General features: G+C 33.4%; 3 protein-coding genes across 4 annotated transcripts in view; 1 reads left to right on the forward strand and 2 right to left on the reverse strand.

Moving 5' to 3' along the window:
• Window positions 1-10,786, forward strand: part of Pgant2 (polypeptide N-acetylgalactosaminyltransferase 2) — a 213,740-nt gene extending 202,954 nt beyond the window's left edge. For both annotated transcript variants that reach the window (XM_018445945.1, XM_018445946.1), the window contains exons 4-10: window positions 3,296-3,394; window positions 5,346-5,413; window positions 6,042-6,293; window positions 6,812-7,027; window positions 8,386-8,605; window positions 8,856-9,066; window positions 9,505-10,786. In XM_018445945.1, the coding sequence (XP_018301447.1) occupies window positions 3,296-3,394; window positions 5,346-5,413; window positions 6,042-6,293; window positions 6,812-7,027; window positions 8,386-8,605; window positions 8,856-9,066; window positions 9,505-9,774 (1,336 nt within the window). In that variant the 3' untranslated portion in view covers window positions 9,775-10,786. The remainder of the gene's footprint in view (window positions 1-3,295; window positions 3,395-5,345; window positions 5,414-6,041; window positions 6,294-6,811; window positions 7,028-8,385; window positions 8,606-8,855; window positions 9,067-9,504) is intronic.
• A 3,914-nt stretch (window positions 10,787-14,700) lies between these two features.
• Window positions 14,701-16,027, reverse strand: dbe (KRR1 small subunit processome component homolog dbe). The gene is made up of 2 exons (XM_018445938.1): window positions 15,905-16,027; window positions 14,701-15,840 (listed from the first exon to the last, which is right to left on the reverse strand). The coding sequence occupies exon 2, from the start codon at window positions 15,801-15,803 to the stop codon at window positions 14,793-14,795; it is 1,011 nt and encodes a 336-aa protein (XP_018301440.1). The 5' UTR covers window positions 15,804-15,840; window positions 15,905-16,027; the 3' UTR covers window positions 14,701-14,792.
• Window positions 16,028-23,306: 7,279 nt separating this feature from the next.
• The window catches only part of LOC108721399 (POU domain protein 2), a 144,881-nt gene continuing 140,227 nt past the window's right edge, over window positions 23,307-27,960 (reverse strand). The window contains 4 exon segments of the mRNA XM_018445937.1: window positions 23,307-24,273; window positions 24,649-24,945; window positions 25,215-25,504; window positions 25,790-25,852. Coding sequence (XP_018301439.1) covers window positions 24,033-24,273; window positions 24,649-24,945; window positions 25,215-25,504; window positions 25,790-25,852 — 891 coding nt within the window. The 3' untranslated portion in view covers window positions 23,307-24,032.

The raw sequence follows: 27,960 nt of genomic DNA on the forward strand, positions 1-27,960 counted from the left end.
TCTGAAAATAATTTTGTTGGACCGTCAAAGTAATTATGTTGGAAAATAACAAATAATGAGCAATGACGCAAAAAATATTTTAGAGAGTAATCAGTTTGAGTTTCTAACAAAATTATGACGATCCAACAAAAATGTTCTTTTCGTGTAATACTTATTCGCAACGTTAAAAATAGATTACGTATTTGCATTAATTCTCATTCTTCGCCATCGATAAGCGCAACGTTTTCTATTTTGCCTGCTATGATTTATTGTCACAATAGTATTATGTTACAATAAATAACCTGTTACTTAATTCGATCGTGTTCAGACGGAGGATTATGAAATTGAATTAAGAATTCAACGATTTTTGTCTGCCTAGGAATGGGCAGACATCAATATCAAATGTTTAATTATTTATAACGCTGTCTTTTTGTTAATCTCTATATAATCCCTTTTAGTAATAACTATTTTAATGCTACGTTATATTAAAGTAATAATATTACACTTATACTAAGAACTTTAAATAATATAAGTCATATATTATTTACCGATGTCTGTATATTTCATCTTCGTCTTATACTAGGATTGGTATGAAGCTGTTTTTTAAAAGAAGAGATCACGGCGAAAATAACTTATACTTAAATAATCATTTAAACCGAATTGAAAGCAGACACTCAATTGTCGCGTTTTTGGTGCTGCTTTTTTGCTTCGAAATATTCGTTCTCACTTCGGTGATGGATTAAAAATTTAATATCCAGTTCCGTGCGAGTTCGCTCACGAAGCGAGCAACGTACGAAGGTTTCTCGAGGAAAAAAGGCTCCACTTCTTTAGAGCGCCGAAACGTTACGGCTTAATTTCGTTTTGTGTCCTTTATGCGGTTTTTTCTCTTTTTCTTTACGCTCACAATTGCCACTTTTGCACAAACATCTTAATCTAATAAGCATTCTAATAGAGTGCAAGAAATACAAAATTATAAATTAGAGTAAATTATAAAATTAATAAACTTCTTTATTTATATCCAATAGATTCAAGTTTCCAACAAAAATAATCTCAATACACCCTACTGCTAAGCAAGGATCATTTTGAAAAATGATCGTGCATTATATATATATTTATCTAGAGAATCGATATTATTGGATATTATTGTTTCAAATCAGTCACTTTTTACAGGATAATAACTGCTATCGATTTATTTTAATTGCAACACTCTGTACTGCTTTCACAGATGCATTCCATTCTCTTCTTTTCTCTCTTTCCATCTCTCTTTCTATCTTGTAGGACGCATTCTCTAACAATAGTCAATTCGCAAACATGTACATATATATGTGCTCGTGAAACACCGTATATGCGATCGAGCGTTCAATAAAATCGCACAAACTGGCCGCGCGTTATCCACTTTAGTGAATAGTGACGCGGAGTGGATCCTAAATTGAAGTTTCGAATTAAACCGTGCGGATGATTCGTCTCATTTGCCGGAGTTGCTTTAAGGCTCGCGCGCACAATTTTGTTGTCGGCAAACATGACGCCGTAGAGACTAATTGACTTTAATGTGGAATTATGGTCTCCCGAATTAATTTGTCGATTCCTGCACCGCCTCGGGTAGCGAAGCGATGAAGCGGAGACATCTGAAAGAGGATAACTACGGTGATGAATATCTAAATTACTCATTACTGAACTTGTCCGTCACTCGAGTCGCTTGATTACACCTGAATAAAAGTATAACGATGAATAAAACTTTGACTTGTAGTTCAGTGAAGTGGTAATTGGCAACACAGCGTTAAAAATGCTTTGCGCTTAAATTAAATCTATACTAATTACTTGTTAAATATAATTAAATTACAGTGAAAATTATTATAGTGATTAACTCTCCGTCTGCAATTTGAGTCTGTTTTGAGAAAATTTTATTCAAGTTTCTCCGAAAGGAGGAATCTTCTAAAATATCTCGTAATAAAATATATTGAAAAGTAATTCTGAATTTTTCCACATTTTTTGAAAATTCAATCCAGAACATTTTATTAAAAAAACTTAGACTAAACAAAAAAGACCCTGATTACAGACGGAGGGAATAAACATATAATTATAGACAAAGGGTTGAGATTAATAAAATAATTTATAGCTGAAGAAATCTTAGTCCCATTCTACGTAATGCAAAATACGCATAAAAAGTATACAAGTATTTTTCTTGCAAGAACACCAAGTGTCGCGCTGTTTTATTTCATAAAGCCTGTATCTGACTCTCTTTGGGGATGAATAAATCGCAGTCACGTGTTTACCGGTCATCTTCCCATCCAGCGGCGATGTCTCGCATACGAGGTGGTAGCTTCCGACGGCGATGCAAAATTTTCGCGATCTCGTTTGACGCGCGACGGCGCGAAAAAGTGCATTCGCGCACCGAGGTAACTGCATTCAACGCACGTCCCGCGAGTTTATCTCGGCAAAGAGGGGCTGACATATTGGGATCGTTCTGGTCGTCTGGCCGCGTTTATGTACCCTCTCTGCGCGCCAGCTCAGTACCCCCAAATGGGATCGTCCTTTTAGTTCTTTCTTTATCTTCTTTTTTCTTCTGCTCAAACGTAACTTTTAGCAGTTAAGTCACTTCTTAAGTCCACGGTTATCACTATTTCAATTTTTTTCCTTCTATTTTTATTACGGCCATAATGATAAAAAGTATAAAAAATCAAAGTGAATATGAACATTTGATTTTATATAAACTTTGTATGAAATTGCTGCATGTATAAACAATGATAAGCAATCAATGTTTACTAATAACTCGTTTACTAATTATCAGTCGAATAGTTAATATTGAAACGTTACTAATGCGATGTTATCTGTTGTTAACCATAAAATCGAAAGACCATTTCGTAGAACATATCGATAAGCACATTAGCGCGCAAAAATATAGTCTACTGAAGCAGTTTGAGGATTAAATGATATTGCTGAATCTAATATTGCATTGAAAAATCAGTTATGTCTCGCGATAATGGAAACGCTGGCCATTTCCCCGACAACGTAACGTTAATCCTATGTCAAAATTGCAGATTTTTTTCAATTTTATTCTAGAATTGCTTGTCGTTTTTATTTTACACGCGATTAACGATTATCTGTATTTATTGTTGTTTGTATTATTCGATAAATCTATATTGAAAGATTAGCTAAATTAGATAAAGAACAGCATCTATATTACGCGAATAATATAAATGTGATAAATATAGAGTCTTGTTATTTATTCGTTAATCTTAATTTATATCTAAACCATCTATACATTTATCTATGATATCCAGACAACTACTATAATTATGCTATTTTCTCGTTACAGGTGTAGGATGAAACAATGGAGACAGGATCTGCCACCGACTTCCGTTATAATTACTTTCCACAACGAGGCACGGTCTACGCTACTCCGAACTGTCGTCAGGTAAGTTAGAAACAACTTTGTTTTACGTAAAATGTAAAACAATCACGCTCAACATTTAAATTTATCGTTTTTTTAACTTTTTATTATTATTTTATATATTTTGTACGTAAATTGTTACGTAAATAAATAAAGAAATTTGCACATTTATTTCTTTTTTGTTTCAAATGGATAAAATAAAAAATATTTGTAAAAACAAAAGGATTAAGTAAATTCCGCAAATAAAGTATATATTTAATATGCGAATATCTCTGCAATCAAATGTAAAGTAATTATCCATGGGCAAATTCTCACGCGATCGTATAGAAAGACGGCACGGCGATCTTCAATTCTCGATGCATCAACGAGTTGCGGGAAGCGCGTGAGGATTCTCAATTCGAGTCGGAAGTGGGCGATAGCAATGGAATTTTCTAATCGTCGTTCCATCGTTTTATTCCTCATGTTTATTATGCGTTCGTACACACGAACGTGACGAACCGAAGAATTCGAAAGATCTTCGATATAAGAAGAATGTTAGAATACGAAGAAATATCATTTTGCTTCTTTATTCTGATGGATAATACAAAGTTGACTAATGACGATTTAATTAATTTCATTTCAACAGTAAATTTTTAATTTGTTAAAATTACAAATGAGATCTTCAACTTGTATTTATATTCTTTTAAAGTATCTCGCATTTTTTATGTATTATAATAAAGAATAAATGAAACGGAAAGAATAGTAGATTTTTTTAGAGATTTATGATTTTATTAGTTCTTTCTTAACTAAGTATGCACTTCCAATTTTATTCTTCAACTTTAGCAATTAAGATAGTTTTGTACATACTTTTTACTAATTTTATCCATTTTATTAGTATCATTTATCGTCTATTTAGAGATATAAATCGCTACGTTTTCTCACGCACCTTGTATTAATTAAAGCATTTTTTTTTTATTACGCGACATCTCGCCGAGTGAAGGAAAGTACGAGCCACATTACTTGCCGGAGGTAACCTCCGTGCAAAAGTTGCTCGAAGTTCTCTCGTCGAACCGGAAGAAGGAAGCAGGCAAGAGTCGGAAAATTTATTTAAGTCCGTAACATGGCGGCGTCAAGAAAATATATCGGCCCTATCGCGTTGAGTCGATGAAATTAAAAGGAAGTCTTAATTACCGCGACGAGGCCACATTTCACCACCATCTCGATGCGACGCGCGAAATTCTACGCGATCGATTTCACGTCTTGTCAAAGTTATTTTTTTTTTTTTTCAAACATTAAGCGATATATACGATATCTTAACTGAGAAGAAATTTATAAAATAATATTTTATTGTTTTATCGATACAATCACGATAAAATTATTGACATTCACGATTAACTTAAAAAATAATCATAAAGTTAAACTTTTTCCATCAATATGAGGAGATAGTTTTAATTAGTGAAAAGAACTCTAATTATTTGCGACACACAATCCTCTTAACTCTAAACTCGCGAACAGAATGGGACGAGGCAATACGAGAACGTTCAAACAAGGGACAAGTGGTGCACTAAGTCTTCGAAACTTTGATAAAAGATTCAATGGGACAATTCCCGAAGCTTCTGTTCTTCTCTTAATCTCAGTTTATTCGACGTTAATCGACCGGAAAAATTTATATAGAAGTGAATGATAGTAATTCAGCAAAGAAATGGCATATCGGGCTTTTAAATTGAATCTTGACAAAAAGCGTGTTACGTTAAAAATTGATCTTACGTTAATATTAACATTTAAAATATTACCGTACTTAACAGTAAAATGTATATAATGGAAAAAATGATAAAGCATAATTGCTGCGTATCATTTCTCATATTTAATTTGATATCCGTAAAATTTCTAAAATTATAAAATAGTATCACGGTTAAAATGATATAGCAGTATTGGTAAATGCATTGAAAAGATTAATATTTAATTTTAAGTTGTAAGTTTTTACTTTTGCTTTTAGTGTGCTGAACAGAAGTCCCGAACATTTAATCAAGGAAATCATTTTGGTGGACGATTTCAGTGATCATCGTAAGTAATTTTATATATTAATTTATTAATTTGAGTTTTCGAAAAATGTAAGATTATTTACTTCTAAGCAGATTTTAAATTCTTTAGTTAATTCATAAACTATAAATGTACAATAAATACAATATAAAATAAACCGTAATAAAATCTGATATACACAATTAGAAATGAATTACTCGCGAGGATCAGCCGTTACAAAGATAATAAGTACTGCATACAATATTTAACGCAATTTAATGTAATTAAAATGTTAATTATACGTATATTTATACGTAATTGTATTTAATACAATATTAAACACAATTACAGAAAATTGTGTTCAATATTACATTTCATACGATGTCATTAAAAAATAACTTGTGACTATTTCATCATTTATGACATTTACGCTCTAAACAGAGTGTCATTAAATTATGATTTTGGAACGTGTCTTTTACATGCTTAATACTTTCAATCTAGAGTTAACATTTGCTTAACAAAGAATTATTTGGATGCTTTGATCGAATAATAAACAGATAACAACATTTTTTTTTAGAACAATAAATATTTTACAATGAAATGCAAGATAAGTTAAATTAATGTAAAATTAAAACTGTTACATGGCAACAAAGATTGATTGATTTGTTTACAGCCGAGGATGGCGAGGAGTTATCGCGAATCCATAAAGTTCGTGTGATTCGAAATGAGAAGAGAGAAGGTCTAATGAGATCGCGTGTCCGTGGTGCGGATGCAGCTACCGCGAATGTGCTAACATTTTTAGATTCGCATTGTGAATGCAACGCCGATTGGCTCGAACCGCTTTTGGAAAGGGTGGCTGAAGACCCAACCCGAGTGGTATGTCCTGTGATCGATGTAATCAGCATGGATACTTTCCAATACATCGGTAAGTACCAATAGTAGAAATCGACATTCTCTAAAATTGCATATGCTGCATGGAGAAAAATGTAAAGTAACATGCACTAAAATTCTAGTACAGTTTATGGAGAGAGAGAGAGAGAATTGGCAGATCCATATAGAGACAAGCGCCCATTTATATAAAATTTACTTTACTTTTTTGATAAATCAGCAATCGTCGTATAGCCGTACTATAAGGTTCGTTTTACATTTCGTAAAGTAAATTTTGAGAATTGTTCGTACAGTCTTGAGAATAATATGGTTTACTGTATAATAATCATTTGAATGAATTTACTATAATTGTAATGTACTTTTTACCTTCGATATTCTTACTTTCAGGCAAGTAAAATTTGTCATAAATTCAGCAAAAATAGCCAGAAAATTTTTACTAGTATTGTAAAATGAATATTTCTCAACCATTTTTCTTCGTGTATAACGATAATTTGTATTCTATGTTGTAAATAATTTGAAATATCTGAACGGAAGACAACTTTATCTCGTTTCTAGGAGCTTCCGCTGATCTTAGGGGTGGTTTCGATTGGAGTTTAGTCTTCAAATGGGAATATCTCAGCCAGACGGAACGACAGTCGAGACAAAAGGATCCGACACAAGCCATTAGAACCCCTATGATTGCTGGCGGACTGTTTGTCATCAACAAAGCGTACTTTGAGAAACTCGGCAAATACGATACTCAGATGGATGTTTGGGGCGGTGAAAACCTCGGTAGGACTATTTACAGTTTTATGTACAAAGTACAAGGTATTTGAAAAGTTCAAAGAGCTGCACGCACATTCTTGTGTATAATTAAATTCTTTCAACTGCATTGCTCTTTTACAGAATATGCAAAAATATTTTGTTTGTATATTTTTGCATCAGCACTATGTGTATGTTTATATTCACATCCATTTTTCTAAAGGTAATATTATTTTATTTTAACAAAATTGTGAATATGCTTCGAAAGATATTACATTGTGGTGGTCAATGTACTTTTACAAAAACTTTGTTACAAGGCACGCGCAACTCATAATGAATATTTTGCAGCAGAATAAACTTTTTATTGGATCAATATAGTCGAAAGTTATAATTTCTCAACAAGTTTTAATGAGTGCTTCCCATTAAATTTTATTAAAAAGCATCATACCAATGTAAATATTAGCTCATTCATCACTGTATTCGACAGTTGTGCAAATAAATGCTTGAAAATAACTCAGTTCGAAAGTTCGCAGAGAATTGCGGTTGCTTCCTCAATACAATTTCTATTCATGGTGCATAATAAAAATTTTTTATTTAATTTTATTTTTCATAAAAAATCGAGAGATCATAAAAATCGAGAGATCATAAAAATTTGAGAGGTAATTTTATATTAAAATTTATTCTGTGAAATTAAATTTTAAATAAGATTTATATTCAAACATTTAATTAAAATGTAATACATTTATAATGCAAAATTAACGTGTGTCACAAAACTCTACTTGAAAGTTATCAGAAAAGTGTTGTATCTATTATTACACTTTTCAAATACGAAGGAAACGAACTCTTTGACAGAAACTACCATCTTATGTGCAGTTTGTAAGAACTTTGTGGAAAACACGGCAAGCAAACCAATATATGTCGGAAGTGTGAAGTTAGAAATAACCGCGACCCCATTTCGGACAGAAGAGAAATTGTTGAGTTTCTTTGGAAAAGACTAATACTATTTCAGTTTAGCATAACTTTGAAACCTTTTAAAATAGTATTTTTCAATAGCTAGCAAAACTTAGCAAATTATATTTTAAAATGTAATTTTATTAGGATCAACCAATTTTGAAATATTCTATATGAAATATAAAAAAAAAATAGAGTATAACTATTTTATACAGAATATAATATAACTTGTTATTTTATACAGAAGTTGACAGATATTTTTTTAATGTCCTTTTAATATTTAATCTGTAACATGAGACAACTTACGAAAGAAAGGAACATATGTGGCAATGTGATGAAGAAGGAAGTTTATGCATTTTTTCTTTCTATATCCTTGGCATCTCTGTTCTCACGTTGAACATTCGTACTTACTGCGTGCACTTGTAACTTTCTTTCAGAAATATCGTTCCGTGTGTGGCAATGCGGTGGCAGCTTGGAGATTATCCCGTGCTCACGTGTGGGCCATGTATTTCGTAAACGTCATCCTTACTCGTTCCCCGGAGGCAGCGGAAACGTGTTTGCTCGAAACACGAGGCGCGCCGCCGAAGTATGGATGGACGACTACAAGCAGTTCTACTACAACGCCGTACCGTTAGCACGAAACATCCCTTATGGAAAGTAAGTCTGGATCCGCACTGACATCTCAATTAAACTTTAGGCAATACTCTGGCTGATTTTCCTCTATTTATTCGTATTCTATTATTTAACACCGCATTAAAGTTTATGATATATCAAACACGCATGAATACGTATAACAATTATCTTTTTTTAATTTTAAATTGTAGTTTAGATATATTTATTAAATTAAAGACAATATTGAGTGTTTATTTGGAGGATTTAAAATTATGTGAATAATTATATCTTTCAGCATACAGGATAGAATGGAGTTAAAACGAAAACTACGTTGCAAGCCTTTCAGTTGGTATCTAAAGAACGTATATCCCGAATTAGTTATACCTTCGAGTGAGGGTGGTCCAGGAGGATCTCTGAAACAGGGTACCGCCTGTTTAGACAGCATGGGCCATCTTCTCGATGGAAACGTCGGTCTTTATCCTTGTCACGACACTGGTGGTAACCAGGTGAGTATTTTTTTTAATTAGATTAAATGAGATTGAATGATAATTGAGATCCAGTCAGTCAAGTGTGCTTGAACAAATTTTGTAAAACATCTGCTGATAAATTTTGTCAGCAGGAGAATAGAGTGCCACAACAAATATAACAGAGTTTATTTACATGACTTGAAATTGATAGAAACCGATACAGATGATAGTAAAAATCGAGTAGAATCTGCATTCGACAGGTTCTGTTCGATTTCTGTCGCCTATTCACTGTCAAGTTCTGCTGTCAAGTTGTATGTCGACAGATTCTGCTGACAGAACACGAGCTTAATATGGACACAGATGGTACCAAATCTGCTGAATTTTTCTGATTGAATTTGCTGCCAATTTGTTGACATTCTAAGTTTGCCTACTAAGTAATTGTTTTAAACAATTTTACAAAACCAACACATTTTGCAGGAATGGGGCCTCACGAAGGACGGGCTGATCAAGCATCACGATCTCTGCCTGACCTTACCGGTGTACGCCAAGGGTACGACGTTGCTAATGCAAATCTGCGACGGTAGCGAAAACCAGAAGTGGCGACACTTGGAGGGTGGTCTGATACGCCATACCAGAATCCCTGTGTGCGTGGACTCACGATATCACGCGCAACGTGGTATCACGGCGGAGAAGTGCGACACGAACGCAGAAACGCAGAGGTGGCATCTCTACAATCACAATCACTAGCTGATATGGTTGCGGTGAACACGTTCACCCGCGGACTCTCTCTTATCGCTACACACCACGAAGTGATTACCGTATAACGAAGGCGACCACGTCAGAAATGCGTTATATTGGGACTGACTGCGCGCGAGCGGATCGATTCGAGCGATTACTTATCGTAGACTGACGTAATCTTCGTGACCGCAATTGTGGCTCTTCACGATCTCTTTTATGTGGTATCGATGAAGAATCCTATTTCACTACACTGACTTCTACATTCGTGAGTTAAAGCTCGAATGGTGGTACATTTGGATATATATAAAAGAAATTTAAAGAGTTCCCTCTAATGATGCTACAAAAAGTGGTACACGCTAACCAAAACGAAAATAATTTCGCAAAAGAAAGTGAAAAAAGTTTTAAGACTGCTTGGTATATGTGACTCTAATCAACAATCTTTAGTTTCTATATTTATAAGAATTTTATCGCTTCCGATCGTTTTCTTAGGCACTAGATCATCCTACTTTTACAATGACAAACGATTAACCAGATAGGATGATGTCTCTCGATCGATGTGTGATAAGTGTAAAATTATTTATAATATAATATATAAAAAATATGAAAGCGTGTGTACGAACGGTGATGCAAATGGAAGTTGTGTAAGATTTGGTACTGCAATCCGATTATGCATACTGTTTCAAATACCGAATTTACAAATTGCGGTACTTTGTACATTGTACGATTAATTTAAACAAACAAAAATCATATAGCCACTCTTAACATTTTTAGCTTCGAAGAAATTCATAAGGCACAAAAATTTCTAATTTTTGAAGTTCAAGGTGTTATAAAAACTGAGCTTTTATATTTAAAATATAATTGGGAATGCATACACACGATGAAATATCGTATATTTTATAATTGTCAGATGATTCATTTCTCTAAGAGATCTATTACATAAAGGTTGAAAGAAATATAAAGTATTACGTGCGGGCAACTAATTCTTCAATTCACAATATCTTCTCAAAATTCATACACAATATAGACATAAGTACTTATACACAGAGTTTACTTAGAACTCTCGCTGATAAAATTTATGTATTCAATTGAATCATAATAATTCAATTTAGAATTATTGTATCATTAATTTTCAACTAATATTGAAAATTGAAAGGATGAATTGAAAGCAAATCTATAAAAGTAATGCTTTTAAGGGGATTCTAAAGCCGTCTGTATTATTGATTAAATTGTAATTTTTGTATAACAAATACTTTTTTTCTCTTTCACAGATTCGAAAATCCTTTTCCAGGATTAAAGTATACACATTAATACGTGTTTGTGAGGTAGAATTTATGCCGAGAACGATAAAAAATTTCGAAATTGAAAAAAAAATCTTAAGAAAAATTTTAGGAAACTAATGAAATTTAATCATTACTGAAAGATAAAAGAATAATACAAAGTCGCATTATCTCTTCTTTTTTTGTATATAATAAAAAATAACAAGAGTTCATGGAACAAAGAAATTGATTAGAAATTCGGGCATTCAAAATATAATTACAACATTCAATGGATTTTTCAGTGCAATCTAAACTGAAAATGTCTTTCCTATGTATGGTTTTATTAGATTCATAAAAAAAAAGATTTAATAAAGGTGATATCGAGTTATTTTTAGTACTTGAGTGTCCAATCAAGGGCAGTTCGTCTTTTTTTATGTATTTATTTACGTGCAATTTTTTAAATAAATAAGCCAAAGCTTTTACACTTGGCTTTATTTGTTTTAAGCATATATGTAATACTCCTATATTGCTAACGCCAATTAAAAGCTGGCGAAAACACCACGGTGCAGACGAATATCTACCTCTCACTTAGTGTAGCGCATGTGCACCACACTTGAGTGTACTAATAGAAGTGAGAGATCCGATATTCCCTATCTCGCTGTCTTCGCACACTCCCAAAAAGGGGCTGCGTAGTATAATATTGCGTTAGTAATATTATACTACTATATTAGCAATATAATAGTATAAAATCACATATATGATTTTAAGTAATTGATAGTTTTATCACAAATACCATTTTGAGATTACGCTTTTATGCAGATCGCGCGGAGAAGTTTTTCGCTATTTAATCGGGAATATACGCGCAGAACCAATTACAATTACATTGTGTTATCGATGTATATCACACCGTTTAATTAAAAAAAATACTTAATTTTAATAAATTTTAATGAAATATACATAATTTCTGTATTAATTTAAAGAATTTGGAAATGCTTTGCAATTGTACTGAAGCAGATACAAGAAGCTTCTCAGCGATTGAAATCGCTATTTTGATCGGGCCCAAAATCATGCTAGGTTCATACAATGCGTATTCTTTTTATCTAATCTTAGTATACACGGCGCATCTAAATCCGCGAGTATTCTTCTTCTCAATCAAACAACAAATAGCGATGAACAAAATGCTTTCCCTTTAAAAGCATGCATAAAAAAGAGATTTATTTTTGTAACTAACTGTATACTTACTTGGTTGTGCGAATAAATGAAAATCGTAGGCTGTATGTGAATACTTAACATATTGTAGCTCGGTAATACCATTTCAAAAATTTGAATTTCTATTTTTTAAAAGCATATATTAATTCTCAAATCTTCCAACTTAAATATCTTTTCCAACGTTGGAATTTAACGCTTACTTTAATCATGGCCAATATTAGAAGTTCGATTTCTGGGTAAAAATTAAATTATAAAAATAAAAATTCTTTCCTAAAAAAGAATAAACTAAATCTAAAATAAAACTGCAGCGCCGTATGGATTTATTTACTATTACTCGCCTACAACGTGTTAAGTGAAAATCAAGATCCAAGCTGACGCAACTAATATAGCAATACATATTAGCGGACACGGTCTTTTGTATACTTATACTTTCCGACGATAATGTCTTACTGCCGTCTCTTCGCGCTGAGACTATAAATATCGCGAAGTGAGATGAATAATATCGTATAAACTTTTGTATAATACACACGGGCATCCATATTACATCTACGCTAGCTGTTGTAGCAAAATCATCTGTTAAGACATTCTTTTGATATCGATATTGTATGGGTAGAACGATAATATTATACTTTTAATGTAGATATAATATGCGACCAATGAAATTGGTCGTGCCCTAATTAAACGATTGCGATATTATAATAATCTCGAGTCGCTTCTAAAAATCAAAATGTCAAGAAAATTCACTGATTTTTATCGTTTTATTATCGCAATAAGACGTTGTCTTTAGAGTCTTCCTTTAATCAGAGCTGACACCGATATATACGTAGATAGTAAATATGTACACGAGATATCTTTATACGTGTATCATTATCGCGTTTCCTTTCGACTGCAGATTCTTTGAAGGATTCCGACTGAGTCAACTTTCCTTTAGTGCGAGATTGAAAAGGAGGTATAATTACGGAGTTAGTTAACATTGGAATTAAAGGATTTTGCCGTACCAAGCTTTAGCTGCGTACGTAGAAACTTTGTTTTCAGATAATTTTAAGACGGACTTCGCTCAATGAAGAAATAATTTCAAGCTTAATTAACGGAATATTTAACTTTTAATATCAAATGCCTTGGCAATTAAATCTGACAATTAGAGAAAGTTAGTGCTTTCGGCATTAACTGCTAAATAAAATTGCGCTTTCAAACTCATAGTTGTTAATATCGCTTTTATCAAGATAAAAATTTAATTTAATTTGATTTATTATATATAGAAAAATATTCAGAAAACAACAGAATATCGAATTTGTGTGTATACCTGCATAAAAAAGCAAACACCCTTGATACTTAACTGCGTTTCATATAATCTGTAAGAATTGGTAAGAATCGTTGTAAATAATTATGTATATTTCATTGATTATCTCCCTCCCGTCCTACCTACATACAGCCTTAACCAAAAATATTAAGCTTATTAAGCATTATTTAAAGTTTTAGTTAAAAACTTGCTATTTATGGCTTTTACTGTAAATTTTGTTTCAAGAACCCTTCAAACTTATGTATATATAAATAAAAAAAATATAGATGCTTAATATTTTTGGACAAGGCTATATTTCGAATAGCTTCTTTCGCTATTAGTGTGAATATTTATATATCGCTTCCGTGCATTTCTCGTAAAAAAAAATCGCCACACACAATCGTACTTCATGTATTTGTAAATAAAAATTATATATACATATATATTTATAATATACATAAAAACAACTTAACGAATGTCGCGTACTTCCAAGATCGATAAAAATGTAAAATACTGGTGGGCGACTCTCGGTCTTATATTTAAGTATACATATAGCGGATAACCAATCAATGTTAATATTCGTGTCCAATAATATGAAAATTTATACTCGAGAAGCGAAATTGTGGTGCCGATAGAATAAGAGCGCTGTACATTGAACGAGCATTTACATCCTTGTCATATATAAATACGATACGTTAGTGCGATATTTTGTCTGATAAGAACAATTTTAGATATCAAAAAAATAAGAGTCAGTTCGGCATCCGCTACTTTCAAATTACAATAATTTTGCTGTAGGATTTGAAATGGCGTTTGCATTGAATCACGCAAGATGCATATTGAAGATGTTATATACTTGGAATAAAATATCCTCATCAAAACTAAGCAGAATTGAAAGTAGATTAAAAAAACAGAAAAATATGGTAAATAACTTTCGAAATTATCCTTTAAAATTCTGTTTTATATATTTTAAAATATGCAGAATGTATTCTGTAAAAGATTTAGCAAGGACAAATATTGAAAAATGTGTATTCTAGGTATATTTGTCTTCAAAATGTTAAATTGAAATTTCCTCTGCTCTATATATATTTTGCAAATGTAAAATAATTATATATATATATATATGTAATAATAATGCGATAATACAATAATTATATAAAAATGAGTTTTTCTAATAAAATAACGGGCTATTTCCGTAAATTTATATTTGTGTAACAAAATTTAATTTCTTACATCTCTTTATACATCATACTGTGTCATTAATGTTTAAAAAATGTCCACATGTATTATTTTGTTTTATGCTTTTTTAATCCTTCTTGAACTTTCTTTTTTATTTCAGCAATGTCTATATCAATCTTTGCAGTTTCGCTTTCAACAGGTTTTTCTTCAGGCGGTACAAATGCTTGTGCTCTACGTTCCTGCCTTTTCTTGGTTGCCTCTTCGTGTTTTGCTTCCTGTTCCTTCTTCCTCTTCGCTCTCTTCTGTTCCTCCTTTAAGAAGTATTCACCAGATGCCATTGCCTTATCAACTTTGCTTTCTTGTTGAGGCGGTGGGAATGGAGTATACGGTTTCTTCTCCCTCTTCTTCTTTGGTTCTTTGCGCTTACTTATATTTTTGCTGGTATACTTGGGAAGATATCGTTCCCAATTCTCATTCTTTAATTTTGGATTTTTAGAAAGTTCTCGTTTAAGCATCAATGTCTTGAGGCTATAAACTGGATGAACATTCTTCATAGTATCTTGTACTATTTTTCTCACTTGCTGTACACCTTTATAAGGTCCCAGTGCCGAAACAGTTTGGCCCTGAACCACGACGTAACAATTAGTTAGCAGCTCAATGGATTTCAAATTACATCCATTTGGTCCAATAAGCCTTTGCCTCCTCTTGACAAATTTCTCTTTGTTTCTGACAAAGGAGGATATCTTTATAATGTCTGCAGTGATGTCATCCTGGAGAACTTTAATAGCCTGCTCAAAGGGAACTGAACGAGCCATGAGCTTGATCACGTCGCGTGCTTTGATGATGATGTACGGATCCCAAGTCTTCCTGGTAGTCTTCACTGTCATGCTTCCTTCAATGAGATCCAGCTCAGCCTTGAGGTGGTGCTCGTCTAACGCTTTTTGAATCAGGGGCCAATGTTCCTTCAAATATTGCTCGCGATACTTTGGAAACATCGTCGCAAATGAGCTCTCTACAAGAAGACGATGTGGATTATCCTCTTCTTTAAATTCAGGTATTTTCAACGACCACGCATTGTCGATCGGCCCGGTCTTTTCCGATTTCTTCGAGCTACTCATTCTCGTGCGATTCGGAGAATGATCGAGAACCTGATCACTAATGTAAATGCGTTCGATTTTTTTTCTTTTAAGTATTTTTCGAATAAAGGGAATCAATATACCTTCAACCTTTCCTTTTAAGTTTTTCTTCTTGATTCCTTCGATGAATTTATGACATTTTTCACAGTACCATGCGTAACTTTTTAGGTTACGTATATCGTGTTGATTTCTGAAACGTAAGAGCAGTCGAGCAGTGGCTGTGTTCAGCAGAACTTTTGTTTTGCAACTGTTGGAAGTTTCCTTCGCGCTAATTGGATCATACTTTTAGATCTAGAAGAATGGTCCTATCTCAGCAGATAATCATAAAACGGTTGCAAAACTGTTGAGTCTGCTGAACGCAGCCAATGATGTCAAAACGAAACTACCATTTATTCCTACCAAAGTTATTTCTTTGCGTAGGGAAATATAGGGATTTTTTATGATAGGGAATTTATCTCTACTATAAAAATCCCTGCAATTCACTATGCAAAAAAAGTGGACGGAGAACTGGAGAGAACTGGCGCGAAATTCAAAAGTAAGCGAAATGATGAAAATAAAGAAAATATTGCATACACACAAATAAATAAATAATTATATATACTATTTTTAAAATAGAACCATATTACACATACACGTAAATATATAATGCAAAAGGAAACAATAAAAATACAGTTTGTAGTTAAATAAAGTCACTCTCTCTGATAACATAAAGCGTAACAAATCTACTCACAATCGGAGTCCAATAAAATATCAATATCAGTTTATTGACTAATGGAAGGAATTTCTTTAAGCGATGTGCGACGCGAGTGGGAGAAACGGTATGGAGATGACAAATGTTATTAATGAAAAATGTAATCTAATTAGCATTTTGTGGTGCAATATTATTTTATTTGATCAAATTTGGAATTAATTTCATAAATAAATTATTGAAGCATAACTGACAGTGATTTTATAACGATGCGAATGATTCCATTCATTTTATTTCAATTTACCAATTTTTTCTTAATTCTGGCATTATTATAATTATTTTTGGTTTCTACGAAGAAAAATACGTAAGAAAATATAGAAATAAAATGATCCCCAAGCAGTTACAAAACCTTCAAAAATTTGTACTCTCCTTTATATCAATTGTCGATAATGTCATCGTTCTTCAATTATCCCTGAATCCTCGGAGTCTTATTAATAATCGCGAAAGTTTATCCTGAGCCGGTCATGTTCAATGGTTAAAATTTTCACTTCTCACTTTCCGTCCTAGGGATAAAGTTTCATGATTGATAACCACAAAGTAAATTCTTGTTGATAACCTAAACGAGATCAATCTAGTGACTTTAGGTTACATTATGGACATGAAGGAAGATACTTACTTCATGATTATGGATAAGCGTTTATTATGAACTAGAGTCCTATATATAAAAAGAAACGACATCGAACCCCCACCACCAGATCGGATCCCTACCATCACTCCCTACGCTGCCATGTTTCGACCGCTCCAGTGTCGTAAACATAATGCGGGGTCTACAATAGAAGTCGTAGCGGTCGTAGGGTCTTAAGTCGTAGAAAATTGACCAATCATAGTTGATTATTCTTCTCATATTCGACTGTGATTAGTCAATTTTTTACGACTTAAAACCCTACGACTGCTGCGATTTCTATTGTAGACCCCGCATTACTCCAACCACTAACATTGGTCGCGTTCAGCAGACTCAACTGTTGTGGAGCGGATCCGTGAGCGCTCGCTGCTATTGGTGTATTCTTTTAGATCATCCAATAGCAACGAGAGCTCATTGATCCGCTCCGCAACAGTTGAGTCTGCTGAACGCGACCATTGTATTCCGTTGACTCCGTTAGCGGAGTGAGCTCTAAAGTATTTCATTACTTTAGATCTACAATAGATATTTTAAGCCTTAAGCGGTAAAAAATTGACCAATTACTTAAGGTTTATATAACGTATTAAATAGTGCAAACAACGTGGTCGATGGCCACGTATGTCAGCTGTGTAAACAGCTGCGGTCACAATATGGTTGCTTCACTTAGGAAGGAATACCCAATCAGAATACATATCAGACTGCCAATCAGAAACTCGGACGTCAATGTCGCTTCTCTTTATATATAGGACTTTATTATGGACTACGTTTACTAGCGCCTCTATACATAAAATATGCACATTGAATTATATAACCACGGATATTTACGGCGGGTAATGCATCTACGGTCGATCTTCGATTTTATTGTATAAATTTTATTCTCAATTATATACTTACAGACGGTAAAATATCATTACTATATCTATTACCAAAGTAGATGTAATTTATTATCAGTCAATTAAATTATTTGATTAGTTTTTCTGTCTATATAATTATGTCATTATATACTTTTAATAATTTTTCCACTCCATATATATAATTTTATATATATTTATCTTTAAAATTTATGTCACTAAATGGGAAGCATCAATAATAACTGATAAATGTATTTATTCTTACTTATTTTTATTGTTAAAACTTAAAATATAATAATTTATTGTTTCACGAAACTATGTTACAAGAATTTATATAATAATCACATGTTTATTTCTTATATTTCACAAAGCATAAAAATTTCTAATTCTTCCACTATAACGTTATTATAACATACCTTTGAAAATAAATAATATTTTGTGAGTGTGATACTGAATCTTGCTGTAAAAATATTAAAATTAATTCTCGAAATCAATTGAATGTAGGATTAAAAAATATATAATCGAACTTTTCCACACGCGTACTATTGAAATCATGTGACAGCAAAGATTATCTATGACCCAGTTTATTATACAATTACAATATCCTTCACTATAATTATACTGTGATAAATAATAATTGTAATAATCGTAGTATATCTAGATAACACGAACTATTTATGATTGATATGATTTTATTTATACATTCGCTCTCGGCCCTCTCATTTTCATTCTCTCCCTCTCATTCGCTCTCTCCTCTCTCTCTCTCTCTCTCTCTCTCTCTCTCTCTTTCTCTTTCAATCCCACAAAAAAATCATCCTTTCATCAAAAGATGAGAGGAGATAGCTGCAGACACGCATTAGCAGGAAATTTGTCTATAATTATTACAGTCCGCCGACGGAAAGATTTACGAATCGCGACACCGTCGTTCATGATCGCTCCGATAATTCTTAGTACAAAATAGTTAAACGATTTGTCGTTCTTGTTTGAACGGGGTTCCCGATCGTCGCAACGTTTTAAGAACTGTCATACCGTGCTCTTCGTATTACCCTTACACGATTATGTTATGCGCCTCGTGATAACGTATTACACACCGAACGTTAATAAAACCTATGGTAATTCTATAATTTTCCACGAAGACGTCGAAAAATTGGGTACTTCAAATTAAGATGCAAAATGCCATAAATTGAAAAAAATGCATAATTTTTTACTATCCAATTTCACAAGCAAAATTATTTTCGATTAGAATACAAAGATCTCTAAATACATTCCGCAAATATTTACGTACAATTTGGCTGATTCCGCAATTATTGAAGAAAGATTAATGTACTCTTCTTAATGTTTTTTAAAATCAAGCTTTAACTCAACTTTTCGTAATTTGGCATTTAGCTCTATCAAAACTTAAAGTATCCAATTGTGCGTCTTGCGTCGAAAGTATAAATTCTTCTACAAGACTAATTGGTATACCCGGAGCTTTGTAGCTTCGTTTTCTCCTAATTACTGAGAACATCTAGAATCGCCTTAAGCCAATTATGACGCAGATGGAAATAAAAAGAGATCGTATAATTTCTGTTCGTTTAAATTTAATGCGCGCTTTATGAAAAATAACTATGCAAAGTTAATTTAGTAATTCAAAATATGTTGCTTGAATAATTCACAAATTGTACACAAATAAATTTTACTCATTTATAGCCGATAATTATGATTTTTGGTCAAAAATGTTTGAATAATTAAGAATTACTTCACATCTTAATCCTGTATTTAATCTTGCTTCTTATCCCGTCTGATCGTAGATTGGCTTTAACGCAGATATATATATATATATATATAGCAAATCGAGTATTATCTATTCACTACTAAATTGTATATACAGTTAATATATACATACATAGATGAAAATGACAGGACGGTAGGAGAAAAATACATTTCTAACGTGACATCACAAATGTAATAATAAAAATAGAACAATAATTCTCAAAACTAAAATATATAGGCATCTATCATCGAAAATGATCCATGCCATAAAAAATATATCTTCCCATATATCTTCTTTTCTTTTACAAAAATAAACTAAAATCTTGGAAGGAATGAAGGAGTGAGGAACTACAGAAAATCAAACAAAAAAAATGCTGCTGTAACTGAAAGCTCTCTAGCACTTTTATTCTCAAATAATAAAAGTTAAATATATATAATGAAATAATAATAACTAATAATAATTGATGGGTGTAACTAATACAATAAAATGTCTATCCGCGTTTGCGCATTACGTCTATTAAAGGCATTACAACATATCGAACGAGTAATTAACCGACGATGATGCCGTAGCGAGGAGAGGAGTGGGGATTGTATCTCTATATCATTATCATATTAGTTATCTACAAATTGCTGACGAACAAAAATCGATAACCTTCTCCCCGCCTTTATGACTCTCTTTGTTCAATTGTCTTCTCTTTCCAATTTCCTTCTGAGGTATCGTATTCTATTTTCCTGTCCTCTTTTCACTCATCGTCGTCCGCGCGTCAAGGATGTGCGGCTTTAGGAACTCTTTTTATTCGCATTTCTCCCTTTATCTTATTATAATTCGCCTTTCTGTCTCGTGCGCATGTTTTTGTTCGAGAATGTATTTTCGCTACAACTTGGTCCACAACTCTGGGAGTTCAGGTTTAAGGCTAGAAATAAGGCTAGAAATGAGATGAAATATGAAACGAGACGAAAAGAAGCTATCGGATGTTGCTCGTACGTGGTCTAACAGTAACTTCCGGCCCGACTCTCACTGTAAAGAAATTTTCTAACGCGTTTGTACAATATTATTCTTCCATGATTTTGAACTCATTAAAATAATTCAGAAGAAAACTACGCAATTAAAGTTTCCTACATATATCAAAATACTGTTGTTACATTTCAAATTATTTTGTAGCGCAACGTAATAATACGGTGGCACCGTGCAAATTATTAAATCATGTTATGACAGCATGCGCTTTCCACGTGTAACTACATACAATTAGAAACGTAAAACATTGTCAGATACATAAAGTTGTATGGTAATGTACACGACAAGCGACATTAATAACAGTGGCATGTATTGTGACTACATACCGATCTCAATAATATGATGATAATAATGACATAATGATAATGATGATGATAATAGTATACGTTGCTATTAAATCTTGTCCTATTAAATCTTATCTCGCCCTATTAAATCTTTACTATATACAATGTCCGTTTATACATTTATGTATATTTATATGTGCATATGTATACGCAGATGCACGTAAAGATTTTGTATATACTATGCTGCACAGTCGACAACTTACGTGATATTACAATAAAATTACTGCATTTATATATATATTTATATATGTATACATTCTTATGCAAATTTCTCACGTTGATAATGGAATCTATACACACGCATGAGTTTCAGGAATAAGTATATGATTGGTATATCACGTTTCCTGGCCTATAATCTAAAATCATAGCCCTTAATTAATCACCGAAAGTGTTCGCGGGAAACGGATTGATCATAGCGAGCGTAAATCGAAAGTCACAGCGGAGAGCAAAAAGTTTCTACCTAATATACCAATAGGAGCTTATGTACAACGAAAAATATATATTAAAATATATTAAATCACTCGTATTAAAAAATACATGACGTATCATGCTGTGTACTTTCACGAATAAGATATAACGTAAAAATCGGAAGCGTCTGAATCTCCACTGCGTCTATCTCGATGTACGAGTATATACGCACGCTTTATATAACTCGCCATTTAGTGTACGTGATCATATATACATTACGTATTATCTAGGTACCGCATTATGTACAGTATTTCTAACTACTGCTAACTAATCGCTCGTGACTGTCAAAAGTTTTTTCATCAAGGATGCAAGTGCTAAACGTTGCTATGCGCGCGGGAGAGCGATGCCGCACGCGAACGTCTTGCATCGCATCCTCGGTAACATTTGGTGGACTTAAATCGTATAATATATACAGCCCTGTGACACAGATATGTACGATACGATGACAGACACGCCTACGTATATCTATATATGTACAATTGTATTGTCGGATCTCGCTATTTTATCATTGAGACAGTATAGCTCTTGCTTGTCGCAGGGAAGTAAAGACGTCATCGAATAAAATCATCTTAAAAAAAATATCAACTATAAAGCAAAGAAACAAAAGAGTAATTTTTTTTTCTTCATCATTTATTGCGATTTGAATATTCAAATATCTGTGTAAATAGATAGCTTGCTTGATGAAGTTAGTGTTCGACATGACTCGTTCGTTATAATTTTCGATAATGCTGCAATCAAACTAATTAATAAATCCATAAAAAATAATAAATGACAAGTATTTTTCCTCACGAATAACTAATTTTTGTAAATTATATATATGCAAAGTATATGCAAAGATATTGAAAAAAGTTGTCAATAATAAAAAAATCATCAATCATCATTTCAAAATTATACAAAATTATGCATTCTGCATTTAAGAAAGAATGTTAATATAAACATATATAGAACACGTGTTTATATGAACGTAATTTGACATATTTTCATGAACCGATCAAGTTGCCATTAGGAATTATCACTTTCTATTATTGGTGGATACACGATTTACGAGTATTGACACTAGAAGTACCGGCGTTTCTTACTCACTAAAAGAATCATTGGTTCAGTTCTTATTGAAATCTTGATAATCGCTATATTCAAAAACTCGACGGCTCGCGTAAAGATACATGATTGGTCTCGTGCTATCGATAGACGTTATTACTCTCTTAAAACCGAAACATTACTGTGCCTCTTGATAATATTAATATAAATTATCTATAAAATAAAAAGATAATGACCGCTCAGTACTTCTGGTATTAAAGACAGTTCGTTTCATTTGCAGATAAATGCAATTTCTGTTCGCCAATGAATAATTTTCAAATGAGAAAGAAAAACGATATATTCCAACGCGCTTAACGCGTATAAAATTACATGAAATTAAAACTATTCTATTAAAAAAATTGTCCTAATAATACAATAATCTCTTATAATTGCCTCATGTACAGATAAAAAACTTATATAACAAATTTGTACGCGGTTGGATATATTAATTTGCACTATTACAGATTAAGAAGTGTATTATATATTATCTATTTAGATCTGTAAACATAATAAACATTAGCATCTTCGATCGATGAAATGTACAGCATATAAAAAATTAACTTATGCTGAACATTTATCTGGTTCAACTGTTTATGTATACTGTTATGTTTACGTGTTTTATCAATTTTTTTTATAACAGTCTTTAATGTGAACTAGTGCACACTAATGCATTCAACCGAATTAGTTATTAATTTTCCGTATACTTAAAAGTGCATATTAATATTCATACTGTATGTAATACGCAGCGTGTCTTCGTATACTCTTTAAATGCTTACAACTGCGGATGATTTAATAATCAACATGGATTTAGATTTCTCTTATTTATAGTATTTCATTTAATTTACACTCTCTCGTTCAATCACTCCTCAATTAATTGTCTATAAAATTGATTACATTTTTCTTTGGATTCTCTTGTGATTTCTTCATGAATTTTTTATTTCTTGTACGCTATTATCGGCTTTTATTTGATAGTCTCATCAGTGATACTAGTTAGTTGTTAAAGTTAAATGCCGAGTTAACTTGTCTATTCTTGATTTTCTTTTCACAATCAAAATATTAAAATATAAAACGGAATTGAAAGAGAGGTCATGTGAATGAATAAATTAACTCAATGCCAATAAACAAAGAATAGGGAGACTTAGAGATCATTGAGGTCCGATATTCCGAACGTTACCTCGATTAATAGCTTCTAGAAATCAAATCATCGGCTAATGATAGAATTCTGGTAGATTGCACAAGCGTCGTGCTTGTTGTTGATGATGATGCTGTTGCTGTTGGTGTGATTGCTGGTGATGCTGATGGTAGAGAGTGTCCCCTTGATGGGTCACTTGCTGGTGTCACTCGTGGGACTTGTTGTTCAGCGGATGATAATTGCCGCCTGACGAAGTTACTAAAGCGAGAGGTATGGGTGTTGGATGAGGATGCGAGTGGCCAGCGCTGGAGGAATGCGTTGTAAGCGCTAAAGGACTACCAGAGATGGAATTGGCGAGGGAAGCAAATACCGAAGGTGAAGGCGACGTCATTGTTGGACTGCCCATTGCAGCTGTTGGTGGATTGATCCTCTTTTCCTTTTGTCTCCTGAAATATAATTGCATGTTGCTTGAAGAGAAAGAAAACTGATGCAAAATTCACAATCTATTATTGTAATAAAGAAAAAAAATAAAGATCTTTCCGTGTATATCCAACTATGCATATTTACGAACGTATCTGGGAGAGAGGGAAGGAGGTCAAATTTCCTCCAATTTATGATTAAAAGTTATGATTGATCTATTTTTTCCAATTCAAAATAAAGCTCAAAAAAGAAACATTCTAAGCTGTAAAATATCTTAAAAAAAAAAAAGCAACTCATTAACGCAAAAAATTGCTGTTCATATAACAGACATTGACAAAAATCCCCTCTGGAAAAAATTCTGGATACGGCCATGTGTATATTTTATCAATTTTAATATCTACCTGTTACAAAACCATACACGAACTACTTCTTTCTCCATTGCAAGACTATCCGCCAGTATGGTTATCTCCTCGGACGTGGGCTTTGGGTTTTGGATAAAAGCCTTTTCGAGTGCCACTCTTACGCTGGTTTCTATCGACGTTCTCTTCTTCCGCCGCCTGCCAATTGCTTCCGGTGTCGTAAGTGGATTCGATAGAGAGTTAGGATTGTTCAATGAATTATCGGCATCTTCTAACCACTTTTGTAACAGTGGTTTCAGCTTGCACATATTTTTGAAGGAAAGATTCAGTGCTTCAAACCTAGAATACATAACCATCGATTTTGCTCAACTTAGTAATTATTTATTTCATTAACTTTAAAATGACATAAGTAAAAACTACTTTTGTTTTATATATCATTTTTATTATATATAGAAGAAATAATTTGAACAATGTATATTCAATAATCTGAATAAGAAAACAGCTCAAAAACTCAGAATAAAGATATTTTTGAAACATTTTTACAGCGTTTATATTTATTTGAAAATTATATTTATTCAATTGAAGTTTAAACAAAAAAATGTGTTTACCTGGAGATCGTAGTTTGGGAAAAATCGTTGCCGTAGAGCTTGCCCATGGCGAGTCCGACGTCTCCTTGAGTAAAACCAAGCTTGATCCGTCTTTGTTTGAAGGTTTTGGCGAACTGTTCTAACTCTTCGAGGTCCGTGGTTTCCTCTGGCGAAGGTTCTAATCTCGTCGGTTTTACTGCTGGCGGTGTGCTAGGTGGTGGCGATGATCTTTGCGCCAAACTGCGCCCGACCAGATTGCCGCTATTTTGAAGAACTTGCTGCTTCTGTAGCAACTGCGCTGCCGCTTGCACCTAACAATTATAGTTTTTCTTATCAATTTTAAATTATTCGAAAACACACACGAGATGTTTAAGATAATTATATATATAATAATCGTTCGCCGTTCTAAACATGCAAATTAAAGTTGTATCGAACCGTTTAAAAATGGTCTAGATATATATATACTCTATAATATACTCTTATCACTTCTAAAGGAATTTTAACCCTCATTATTACAAAATAATTTCCATGCTTTCGTCCGTAAATAAAATTTTGCAATCAACAATGCCTGGATACAACTCTGTCCTAAATCGTACCTGCATGGACTGTGAGCGCGGATGACTCGGTCTTGTTGGGTAGCCACCGCTCTGCAACAGCCCCTGCAAGACGTTGACGACCATTGGTAAAAATCAATAATGGTCATCTGCATTTCATCTCTATTCAAAATAGAAATTCATTTCCGCGGTATCTTTAAAATGCATTTCAAAATGAAATACAGCTTTATAACTGATTCGTCATATCTCTATGGTCCTAAATTTCTGTAAACGAGCATTGTGATTCAAAAATACAATTATGTACAGTCACTTATATATAATTTTGCGCCCGTCAGTCTCGAAGATAAATGTCTTAGAGCCTGTACTCTTTTTATAGAACGCGCCACGTGTTGGGCGCGTGTACAGGTACGAAAAATATATTCCAAGGGTTGAATCAGTCCGATCGATTATCTTCATCCATTCCTTAGCCACGCGATACTCGATTATGAGAATGAAGGGTTCGCATCACAGGCACGGTATCCCAAGTCGGAAAGGGTTCGGGGTTGGTCGCGTGTCGCCGGCATACGAGCAGCTAGTTTATGCGCATTGTGGCCGCGAAGACACCCTACGGAAATGCCTCGAGTTGAGCCACGTGTGGGATCAACCGCGACAGGTTTATCGTCTACGAAAAACATTCTATTTAACTTTAAGCGGAGTTGATCTCTTAGTGCTTAAGAGACAGGACACAGATTTAAAAATATTTACAGAAATGCTACAGATAATGCGAGCATTTTTCTACTGTGTGAGAGTAACAATTGATAAAAAAATCAGGGCATGCGGTAACTTTTATGAAACTTAACAAATATAAAAAATATTTTGTGACCTGTATGTGCATCTATAACATATACATTTTTTATAATTTTAATTTACTCGAAAAAAAGATTCCGAATTTTCATAAAAAAAATTTTATACAAAAAATAGTGATACATGTTATATTCTATATCTAAAAAATTTTTTTTAATATTTTACAATTATTCAGAGCAAAAAAAGATCGTTTTACAGTAATTAAAATGAAGGTATAAAAGGTCCTTGAAGGGCGATCTCTGAATGAAAAAATTGAACCTTTGTTGCGGCAGATAAGCCACAAAAGTTCTCACGTGGCGTACACGCGTAACCGCCCGCGAAGGGGTTGAAAGGGGCAGGTTGTACTCGGCGCAGCGCTTTCCCGAATGGAGAAGGTCGTGTGCCTGTCTTAATGCTGCACACGAATGAAAAAAAAAGAAGGAAGAACACACGAAGAAGGAAGGTCTTTCTGTAGCTAAGAAAGAGAAGGAGCGCGATGAAAAAAGGAAACATCCTGGCCACGTGTGAGGTAACAAAAGGCGCCCCGGGGTAAGGTGCCGAAGGGCTCTAAGCCCACCTTGTTGCATCGTGCGGTACCTTCTGATACAGACGGGGAATATCTAGGGCCCTATGTGTGCAAATACGCGTGTACGTGTGCGTGCACAATAAATATATAATACATATGAACGCGGCTGCCCATTAAGTGTGCTAAAGCTCGAAGTCGTTTTGTTGATTTTTCTCGGAGACTATGGTTGCACGCGCACGTCGTGATGAATTCTATAGATATTTTTTTTTTTTTTTCGTAAATGCAAAGCCCGGTCCATTCAGATCGCTCGCGAGAAGGGCCGCACAAATGAGAAAAAGGGGGGAGAGGGAGCGCATCCAGGAAGCGGGATCGTTTTTCAATGTATCTCCGGATATCGTAGATCGATTCCTCCACCTTCTGTCGATCCGAAAGATCCGACGAACAAATAGTGAGAAAATCGTGGAACGCTCCTTTCATCGGAGGAGGAATGCGCGCTGCGAGACGACTGATAAATATGTCGCTTCTTTTTCGGCGATCGTCAGGCGCGGGTTTTAAGGCATGCTCGAAACGTGATATTTATCGAGGAAAATCAGGAAATCGCTTTGTATGCTTTTTCCGGGGATGTCTTCAATTATTATTCGTTTTGTAAGCGTTTTCTGTATTGTTATATTATTATGATGTTATAAGGTGTATTTTAAAATTCAGATTCCTCAGTAATATCTTTCTCATCTTTGCACAATCGATTTTATATCTAAGATTTTTCAGCTATTACTTTTGCGATAAATTACATTACATTGCATTTCCACTTTTTGCTTTCATCAACGCGAAGCAATAGATACGCATAATGGGATTAAATAAACGGACA

This window comes from Mycetomoellerius zeteki, unplaced genomic scaffold (genome assembly GCF_001594055.1).
Source record: "Mycetomoellerius zeteki isolate Tzet28-1 unplaced genomic scaffold, Tzet1.0 scaffold169, whole genome shotgun sequence".
Taxonomy (NCBI): domain Eukaryota; kingdom Metazoa; phylum Arthropoda; class Insecta; order Hymenoptera; family Formicidae; genus Mycetomoellerius; species Mycetomoellerius zeteki.